General features: G+C 51.5%; 1 protein-coding gene across 9 annotated transcripts; it reads left to right on the plus strand.

Annotated features, from left to right (window-relative positions):
• Positions 1-1,047: 1,047 nt before the first annotated feature.
• Positions 1,048-9,927, plus strand: DCAF11 (DDB1 and CUL4 associated factor 11). Of its 9 annotated transcripts, none has more exons than XM_049898476.1 (15): positions 1,048-1,537; positions 1,769-2,002; positions 3,256-3,383; positions 3,648-3,775; positions 4,052-4,116; positions 4,428-4,528; positions 4,763-4,909; positions 5,118-5,172; positions 5,527-5,595; positions 5,934-5,991; positions 6,089-6,274; positions 6,721-6,874; positions 7,657-7,809; positions 8,821-8,927; positions 9,026-9,927. In XM_049898476.1, the coding sequence occupies exons 2-15, from the start codon at positions 1,848-1,850 to the stop codon at positions 9,158-9,160; spliced, it is 1,641 nt and encodes a 546-aa protein (XP_049754433.1). In that variant the 5' UTR covers positions 1,048-1,537; positions 1,769-1,847; the 3' UTR covers positions 9,161-9,927. The 9 variants fall into 9 exon arrangements, with proteins under 9 accessions (XP_049754433.1, XP_049754435.1, XP_049754434.1 ...); XM_049898478.1 differs by having other exon boundaries at positions 1,796-2,002; XM_049898477.1 differs by having other exon boundaries at positions 1,823-2,002.
• The last annotated feature ends 569 nt before the right edge of the window (positions 9,928-10,496 follow it).

A 10,496-nucleotide genomic window follows, 5' to 3' on the forward strand; every position in this document is an offset into this window, starting at 1 on the left:
GAGTGCAGCACCGACCCAGACCTTTGCGCTGGGCACAACGAGGTCACTGTCCCTCCCTTCCCCAACAGAGCCCGGGCAAGGATCCCGAGACGTGGCAAGTCCCGGCCTTGGACTCAGCTCAGTTACTCATAAACCCGGATAAGAGGATGGGAGGCGGCGGTCGTGCACATCCTGGACCTGAGTCCAGGGGCGGGAGGCCCCACGAGGACACACAACCTAGGCAATCCGTGCAGTGAGGTGCCTAAGGGGCAACTAAAGGAACCCACGGGAAGCGGAAAGGCTCATAGAGGCCAACAGGTGCTTTAGGGGGAGTCTGCAAAGACCGCGGGGAGGGGCCAGGGATCACCTAAAAAGATGAGGGAGCGGCTAGGGGTCGTCTACAAAGGGCCATCCCCACGACAACGAGGCTTCCGGAAGCTAAACCCTGGAGGGAGAGTGTGGAGGCCTGGGGTCCACATCTGTGACGTGAAGACACCCCAAACGCGCTGGGATATGGAGTTCGTGCTTCGGAAAGAGCCGACTGAAGCCAGCGAAAAAAGAACGGCTCAAGCAGGGGAAGTTTCGGGATTGCCTGAAAAGTGCGAAGCGATAGGAACTTCAGGAACCGGCAGCAAGTTGTATCCCTTGCTAAGGTGTCTCGGTAGCGAATCACCAACCGGTTCTTTTGTAAGCCCCGCCTCTATGCCATTAAGTCCCGTTCCGTTGTCCCCGATCCAGGAAGCAGCCGGTTCCCCCCATACTACCTCCTCCCAACAGGAGTAAACGCCCCTCCTCTATCCTGCGCTTTCTTCTCCCCTCAGCCCCCTGGCGCAATGGTTAAGAGCTCAGCTGCTAACCAAAAGGTCGGCAGTTCGAATCCACCAGTCGCTCCTTGGAAACCCTATGGGACAGTTTTACTGTCCTACAGGGTCGCTATGAGTCGGAATAGACTCGACTGCATCGGCTTTTTTTTTAAGCCCTCTCAAGCTCTTTCTCCCGCCCACCTGCCAATCACCATGCTGCACTGGCCAGTTAGCGGGCCGGGGGGGCGGGACCACTAGGAGCGTCGCATGACGTAGGCGCTCCGCCGGCCGGGAAGCCGGGCGTTGCGTGACGAAGAGGCGCGTGACGGAGGAGCGGTTGGCGATGATATAGCGGCAGTCGGTGTAAACAAGGCCTCGGGCAGCTGCGTCCTGCGACCGTTCCTGGCTGGTGGGTGGTCTAGCGCGGACCGTAACCTCTGGCTCCAGCGGCTGGTGCTTCCCGGCGTCCTCCTGCCTCCTCTTTGATGTACGCACCCCCGGCACCCCACGTGGGCGTGAGGCAGAGGAAGGTGGGCGGTCGGCCGAATTCTAACCTCATTGGCTGTCACTGCTGCCTTCTTTCGCAAGAGACCGCTCTGATTGGTCGGTATGGGGGGCGTCGGAGGTCTCTGAGTCCTAAAGCTTCTGATTGGCTAGATGAGATAAGCTAGTGCGGCACTTTCTTCCGCGAGGGGTTTTTATTGGACAGCCGGAGTGGTTACCTGAGACTTCACTTCCCCCAGGGACTTTGATAGGTGAGTTTGGGGTAGAAAACTGAGAAATTCTTCAAATTATTTTCATTGGTGAGTTAGGGTAGCGCCTTAGCCTTTACTCTGCATTCTTTGCTTCACAAGATTGGGAAAGATTTGTGTTCCTGAAGGCTTGGGAGTTGTCACTTGCTAAAGAGAAGGGATCTGAGTTCCTAGGAAGGGTCATTCTCCTAGAAATAGTTACCGCCCGATCTCAGGAGATCCTGATATTTCTAGAGCAAGCTTTGCTTCACTAAACCCAAGGAGTTGACAGGAAGAGCCCCTGCACAGGTCCTAAGGATGCTGTGAGCAGAAGATGGGATCACGGAACAGCAGCAGTGCAGGATCCGGGTCCGGAGACCCCTCTGAGGGCTTGCCCCGAAGAGGGGCTGGCCTTCGACTGAGTGAGGAAGAGGAAGAGGAGGATGAAGATGTGGATCTGGCCCAGGTACTGGCCTATCTCCTCCGCAGGTAACTTACTTTCTAGTGTGTCCCCAACAGGCACCACCACAGTTCCTTGATCCCACCTCTCAGGCAGGAAAGTTACAGAGGAGAGGGAACAGGGTTGGCCCAGGGCAGCTGTTCTGTGTGAGCAGAACAGCCTTTCCCTGCTAGGCACCCGTGGCACTCAGCTCCATACCCAGTAAGAGTGGTTACCTTGCCTAGGGAGGGCCACCGAGAGGACCCACTCTTGTGTTTGAGGGGGCTGGTCAGGGCAGCCTTTCTGGCTATGACTACACAAATTTAATCTGTTTTCTAAGTAAGTAGAAAAAAAAAAAAAAGGGCCCTGGTGGGAAAGGAGTGAAGTGGGGGGTGAGGACAAGAGTTGGGAAGGGGGGAGTTGAACTTTAGCAAAGCCATTGTTATGTGATAGGAGGCCATGTGGGTGTACTTGAAAAAACAGGTTTAAATTGACCTACCGCTAATCCTGTTCTTGAGAAAGAATGACTTGAAGAGAGTGATCACAAAGAATTGACAGGAAAGGGGTGCTTTTGGCTTCTGGGGATAAGATGAACTTGGGGATCCCTTCAGACTGCTGAGTTCTATACTGAATTTCTCAGGCAGAGGCTCAGAAGGAAATGCTCTCAGAATTCTTAGCTCTTTGGGAAGTCAGCTTAGTTAGATCCGTCAACCTCCAGGGCATGAAGTGGTTCTCTCTTCCTGCTCCAAGAGTGAGAATCTGTTTCCTACTGTGTCCTGTATGAACCAAAAGACCAAACCTGTTGCCCTCAAGTCGATTCTGACTCATAGTAATCCTATAGGACAGAGAAGAACTACTCCATAGAGTTCCCAAGGAGCAGCTGGTGGATTTGAACTGCCATCCTTTTGATTAGCAGCTGAGCTGTTTACCACTGTGCTACCAGGGCTCCCTGTGTCCTATTAAAAAAAAAAAACCAAACCCATTGCCATCAAGTCAATTCCAACTCATAGAGACCCTACAGGAAGGAGTAGAACTGCCCTATAGTTTCCAAGGAGCGCCTGGTGGATTCAAACTGCCCACCTTTTGGTTAGCAGCCATAGCCCTTGACCACTATGCCACCAGGGTTTCCCTGTGTCCTATAGAAGACTGAAAATAACAGTCTAGTTAGCCTCAAACTCTCAAAATGGGGACAGTATGAGGGCTTGAGTATCAGGTGGTCTAAGAACTGGATAGCCACTGACCCTGAATTTGGTTGGTTTGGGGGAAGGGGTTCCCCCCTTTATCATGGGGGTTCTCTCAACAGAGGCCAAGTGAGGTTGGTGCAGGGCGGAGGTGCAGCAAATTTGCAACTCATCCAGGCCCTCTCTGACTCAGAGGAAGAGCATGACAGTGCCTGGGATGGTCGCCTGGGGGACCGATACAACCCACCTGGTAAGAAGGAAAGCAGACCAAGACCCTAAAGTTGGAAGACTAATTAGAAAACAGTTTTTGTTGTTGTTTTGGTGAAGAACCATGGGTTAAGATGAAAGAAGAAAAAAATGAGATAATTCAGGGAATGAGGGAGTCCTTACAGCTCCAGTATATTCAGCCAGCCACTTTGAGTGAGCCCCATCTTCTTACATTTTGGGTATGGTTATGGTAAGTGTCCTCTGGGGCTAGGAGACCTAGGATGAAACTTCTCCTTGGTACTCACAGTGGACGCAACCCCTGACACCCGAGAGCTGGAACGCAATGAGATCAAGACACAAGTGGAATTGGCCACAGGTCGTCTGGGTCTCAGGCAGGCAGCCCAGAAGTACAGCTTTCCTCGAATGCTGCACCAGGTAGGCCTTTCCACCTCTAGCCTGACTGCAAGAGGCCTGCTGAGATAGCCAGAAGCTCTGCTAGCCACAGAGAGGAGGGAAGTAAACTTTCCAAGAAAGACTCAAATACTTGAGCTGGGGAATTCTTGGCCAGCTGCATCAGAGTTTTGTGGGGCAGACTTCTGTGTGTGGAATCTATGTCTGTAGCAAGAGCAGTATCTTTGGAGGAGGGAACTTGGTATGGCTGAAGGGGTCCTCTGTTTCTGCTAGCAGTATTCCCCAATCCCTTCCATTTAGAGAGAACGGGGCCTCTGCCACCGGGGAAGCTTCTCCCTTGGAGAACAGTCTCGAGTGATGTCTCAGTGAGTATGGGGCTTGGTGGAGAGACTCGAAGGGCCAGATAGGTTTTATCACCTAAACTTTGAAGGGGCAGGTGTGCAAGGATCCTCAGAGATAATAAAGTTAGATTAACTGGGGTTGCAGCTTTGAGAGTAAACGGAGGAGGAAAGTATAGAAACTTTGAGGATGGCAAAGTGGATAAAAGAAAAGGGATTATACCCAAAGTCAAAAGGGTGCATTGTACTGATGTCCCAGCTCTGTTAGCATTCTACTGACTGGGAGTCCTAGTTCACACTGATCTCCCCTTACCCTCACATTCCCTCTGCTTCCCCAGCTTCTTGCCCAATGATCTGGGCTACACTGACACCTACTCTCAGAAGGCTTTCTGTGGTATCTACAGCAAAGATGGTCAAATCTTCATGTCTGCTTGCCAAGGTACCAGACCCTGGTCCCATAAACTGCCCTTTCCTGGAACAGAGAACATTCTCCCTGACTGAACTAGAAGGCCCCAGACCCAGGGAGCTCAGACCCTGGCCTTGGGATGCTTAGCCAGAGCATGTTTCCCATGATGAAAGAAAGATCCCACAGATACCCTGAGTGAGAGAGGTCTGATCAAGAGAGGACCCAAGGAGGGTGTTCCCTAATTCTGTCTGATGCCCACTTACACAGACCAGACTATCCGACTGTATGACTGCCGGTATGGCCGCTTCCGTAAATTCAAGAGCATCAAGGCCCGGGATGTAGGCTGGAGTGTCCTGGATGTGGCCTTCACCCCTGATGGAAACCACTTCCTTTACTCTAGCTGGTCTGATTACAGTGAGTATGCACCAGACTTCATTGTCTCTGCAACCTGAGATGTGAGGTCTTCATACTCCCATCTCCTCTGAATCAGGATTCCACGCCTCATCCGGGATGATCACTCCCAGGGTGCTCTGACATCCTTGCCTTTGTTCCTTCTCTTCCCTGCCATCTCTTCCACTCCCCTTCCCCCAGCCCTGAACAATTCTTGTTTCTCTTTTCTTAGTTCATATCTGCAGCATCTACGGGGAGGGAGACACACACACTGCCCTGGATCTAAGGTACTGGCTTCCCTTCCTAGTCAGTCTCATCAGAAACTTCTCAAGAAAGGTTCTCCAGGAGCAAACCTCTTGAACTGGAGTCCCTGCTTAGAGGAAAAGAAGTACACTCGTTTCAAATTGCACGTGAATTTCTGGGAGGGAGCCACCCATCCTGCCTACCAAAGAAACAGGGTAAAATAGAGGGTCGCAGGATAATTTCTCGGTTCTCACTGAAGTGGTCCACATTCTGGCACATGTTGGCAGGACTTCTTTTTCCCCTTCGAAGTGTGCCGTACACCCCTTGTCAGACCCCATGTAGATTAACAAAGGCTGAGGGGAAGCCCACTTAACCAGCTCATTCTTGGCTCTTTTCAGGCCAGATGAGCGTCGCTTTGCTGTCTTCTCCATTGCCGTCTCCTCAGATGGACGAGAAGTGCTAGGAGGGTAAGTATTTTGCAGGGCATGTCTTTCTTAATGAAATAGGAGTTCTTCAGGATCAGCTCTGCTGTTAAAGAGATTGCACTGGACACCTCTACCTCATCAGCTATGGAGGACATCTAGCCCTTCTCCAAGGTCAAGGTTTATGAGTTACTTCATCTCTTGCTCACCATTTCCCCAGCACAAGACGGGAGCTCTGTGCAAACACAGCTAACTCCTGCTTTTTGTACAAGGAGAGGAGCTTGCCCCTCAACAGGACTTCTCCACAGGGACTCTCCAGAGCATTCATGGCATCATTCCTCTTGGTCCTGGCTCCAGGGTCCTCTTTACTCTTTCCCTTTCAGGGCCAATGATGGCTGCTTGTATGTCTTTGACCGAGAACAGAACCAGCGCACCCTTCAGGTATTGCTCCCAAGACTTAGAGCCTCTGCCTCCTGTTTCATGACCTGTCATAAGACCTAGAAAGAAATCCTAGGTATCCTGCCCTCCTCCCCCTTAGATTGAGTCCCACGAGGATGATGTGAATGCAGTAGCCTTTGCTGACGTAAGCTCCCAAATCCTGTTTTCCGGGGGAGATGATGCTATCTGCAAAGTGTGGGATCGACGCACCATGCGGGAGGATGACCCCAAGCCTGTGGGTGCACTGGCTGGACACCAGGATGGCATAACCTTCATTGACAGCAAGGTGGGCAGGGGAGGCAGAACTGCACAGCCAACCTACCTATTAAGCTTCTAGTTGTCTAGGAGGGTGTGAAAGTGGACCAGTGTGGGAACTTGTCAAGCTCTTTATTAGCCAAGGTTTACAAGAGCTAGAGTTTAGGGGAGGGGCTTAAGCCAGGAAACACGAGATCCCTCTGTACCTACTAGTCCTCAAGGAACAGGGCAGGGCTATAGACAAGTAGAAGAGAACCTAATCCAGATTAGAATAAGAGGACCAGGCAGTGGCCTGGGCAAAGAAATGAAAACCTCACCAGGAGGAGCTACCTGAGGCAGAAAACCAAAGGTGAGCTCACCTGGAAGAAGAACACAAAGGACTGACATTCTTCCTCCTGCACTAGAGAAGGGGAACCGACTGACAGGCACCAACATTTGCAAGCTCTGATGCTTTCCTATTCATCTTTGGATTCCCAGGGCGATGCCCGATATCTCATCTCCAACTCTAAAGACCAGACCATCAAGCTTTGGGACATCCGGCGCTTTTCCAGCCGGGAAGGCATGGAAGCCTCACGCCAAGCTGCCACACAGCAAGACTGGGACTACCGCTGGCAGCAGGTGCCCAAAAAAGGTGAGAGTGGAAGGGAGAACCTGTGATCGGAAGAATTGGGAGCCAGGGTGGCAGGTCAAACACTTAACCACTGGTAAGTCTTGACATAGGCATAGTACATGTGGTTGTAGTTTGGAGCTGAGTCCTGGAGCACCCCTACCCCCACCCCACCCAACCATCCTGCTTGGCCAAGAATTAACTCTTTATTTGCTGGACCATGGCAAAGGCCAGGGGTTCCCAGGGTTCTGGGCAGGGGATCACTCCAAACCAGCCGATACAGAAATATTTCAGTATCTTCAAACAGCTGGACCACATTAGTGGATTGTCGTCGTTGCTGATAGCTGCCGTTGAGTTAGCCTCTGACTCTGAGTGACCCCGTGCACAATGACACCAAATGCTGCCAGGTCCTGAGCCACTCCATGACTGTTGTGATCCGTGGGGTTTTCTCTGCCTGATTTACGGAAGTAGATCCCAGGCCTTCCTTTGTAGTCTGTATTAAACTAGAAACTCTGCTGAAACCTGCTCAGGATCATAGCACCACGTAAGCCTCCACTGACAAGTGGGGTGGTGGCTGTGCACAAGATGCAGTGGCCAGGAATCGAATCCAGGTCTCCCACGTGGAAGGCAAGAATTCTACCACTGAACCACCAGTGCCCCAGTGGACTATTAGGAGGGGAAAGAGCCACCAGTGGAGAGATGGAAAGGCAATGTCTCTGAGCATTGGTCTTTGCCAAGGACTGGTTGTACAGGAGAATTCAGAAGCAGACCTCCTAACCTAGGGCTCTCCCTGCATCCTCACCCAGCCTGGCGGAAGCTGAAGCTCCCAGGGGACAGCTCCTTGATGACCTACCGGGGCCACGGAGTGCTGCATACCCTCATCCGCTGCCGGTTCTCCCCCACCCACAGCACTGGGCAACAGTTCATCTATAGCGGCTGCTCTACCGGCAAAGTGGTTGGTAAGGACTGTGTCAGCTCAGGGGGCCTAAGGAAGGGCAGGGATGTTTCTCTGGCGTTCCACCTGTAACCACCAGTGACCACCTTAAAAAAAAGCGCAGTGATGACTATAAGTGAAATTTAATTTAGTGTGGAGCAGGGGAGGCTTAAACAGAGAAAAAGAAGATATTCTGTTTATCAGCATTTTAAATTAAGAAATGGAGTATAGGAGTCTAAAACCAAAAAAAACAAATTCATTGCCATTGAGTCGATTCCAACTCATAGTGAGCCTGTAGGACAGACTAGAACTGCCGCATAGAGTTTCTAAGGAGTGCCTGGTGGATTCGAACTGCCAACCTTTTGGTTAGCGCCTATAGCTCTTAACCACTATGCCACCAGGGTTTCCATAGGATTCTAGTCAGTAGATATAATAAATTACAAAGAACATACTCAGTTCCATTTTGTAGCCAGTCAAAAAGAGGACTTGCAGATGAAAGGAGGGAACAGAGACAAAAAGAATGATGCAAAAAGACATCAGCAAGTAGTAAAGGACAGAGAGACACAGGCACAGATATAATGAGCCTATGACAATGCTGTGTCTGAGACAAGGCCTTCAGATAGAGATCCATGCAGAAAAAGAGAAAGACACACCCATTTCAAATATGGAGCAGCCAGCTCAGACATCTGCAGAGACAACCCATTGTTCACTGTTGTTTTACCTTCCAAGTCTCATGGGCTTTTTAGAAAATTTCTACTAGAAGCCACAGTTTTTTAACTGTGCTGTGTTAACTGTAGGCCCTGTGAAATTTAGCTAAGGGCCAGAGATACCCAACCTCCACTAGCCAACCCCTCAACTTGAGTTAGGGAAAGGACCAGGGAAAAGAAACAGACCTAGCAGCCCTCTGGTGTGACCTTTGCTCACCTGGGGAAGCAGAAAGTTGCCTGAGAGGCAGGTAAGCACTGCTGCTCAGAGAGAGGAGGGTGGTTTGGAGGTCCTCTGGCGGCCCTGCTCTACTCTGGCCTTTTCTGGACAGTGTACGACCTCCTAAGCGGCCACATCGTGAAGAAGCTGACCAACCACAAGGCCTGTGTGCGTGACGTCAGTTGGCACCCCTTTGAGGAAAAGATTGTCAGCAGTTCGGTGAGGTTGCAAGGGCTAGGAAGGCCAGCGCATGTCGCGGGCTTGGGCCTGGGATGGGGAAGCATCCCCTTGACTACTTGTCGCCTTCTGCCCCACAGTGGGACGGGAACCTGCGTCTGTGGCAGTACCGCCAGGCTGAATACTTCCAGGATGACATGCCAGAGTCTGAGGAATGCCCCAGTGCTCCCACCGCAACACCTCACCCTTCTACCGCCTTTTCCTCTCCCCAGTAGATCTGACCTCCAGCTTCATACATGGGTGAGCCTTTTGACGAGCTCTCCACCTCTGCCTCCCTTTCTCCCACCTGGGGGATGTTTGGAGGAATTTCTGGCATTGGACTGGGAGAAACAGAAGCCCAGGCTTCTGGGCCCCAGCTGAGCCCTGGAGGATCCTCCTTGCGGGGCAGAGTGGTCTCACTCACATACACCCAGTTGGTTTGGATCCCTATCTCTGGGCAGGGTCTAGCAGGACTGCCATTATCTGGGGTGTGGCCTCTGCCACCAGAACTGTCCAGAGTGTTTTTAATCATGTTTGGATATTAGGTATTAGCTCCTAGAGTAATACGCCTGAGGCCAGGTCTGAACTGACTAGTCAGTGCCTCTTCATCCCTGCCAGGCCCTTTGCCCAAGCCTTCAAGCTGAGGATTAGACTGGCCAATCAGAGGGCTGCTGGGCATTCTTGTTCCTGAGGTCTTGATGGCTAGAGCTCTAGCCCTTTGGGGGAGGGGTGGGATGGGTAATGGTGTTTCCTCAGCACCGTCCAGGGGTGGGAATTATGTCTTCTGTCTCATATATCTGGGTTTTTGGGGGCAGGACACACTGTGGTGTGAGGGGCAGGAGCTTCCAAAAGCTCTATGCAGCCCCACACAGTGTAGGCCCTCCCCACCCAGAGTGTCCCATCATGCTGGAGGCCAGCAGCTTCAAGGAGGAAGGCTGAGGTAGAACTCCTTTGTCCTCTCACTGGTTTTGGCTCCCTCAATAAACTTCCTGTGGGAAACCTGCCTCAGTGTCTTTCCTCTGTCTCTTTTATATCTAAGTTCTTTAGGCCTCTCACTTCAAGAAAACAAAGTTCTAACAAAGCCTTAGGTATCTCCTATATGGGAGAAAACAGTGCCCTGACACCCCTAAGATCAAGGGAAATGCCAAAACTTTACAACTCCCTCATCAACCTCACAAACTTCTCAGCAAGTAAACATAGGGACAGCAGGGGACTGAGCACATTTTAAGTTAGAGCCCAGGATTGCCCACATTGGCTGTGCCCTGGAGCTGGTACAGTCTACAGAAGAGGCAGCCCATGAACACAGAGCCACAGAGAACCTGGTTGACACTGACGCCAGGCCCCATCCTGGGCACTTCACACCTAAAACCTCATCCACCCTCACGGCCCCAGGCCCCACTGTATCAGTTGAGGAAAAGGAGAAGTGCAGAGGTCAGAGACATGCCCCAAAGCAAACTGGTGGTCTTTGGGAGAGCTGGGATTCTCATCTAGCTCTGACCAGATCTTTCCACTATATTTCATTGTCTCTGAGGCAATTTTCAAACACCCCCAGGGTACTTGGAGACTTTCTCA

The sequence above is a fragment of the Elephas maximus genome, chromosome 10 (assembly GCF_024166365.1).
Source record: "Elephas maximus indicus isolate mEleMax1 chromosome 10, mEleMax1 primary haplotype, whole genome shotgun sequence".
In the NCBI taxonomy this organism is placed as follows: Eukaryota; Metazoa; Chordata; class Mammalia; order Proboscidea; family Elephantidae; genus Elephas; species Elephas maximus.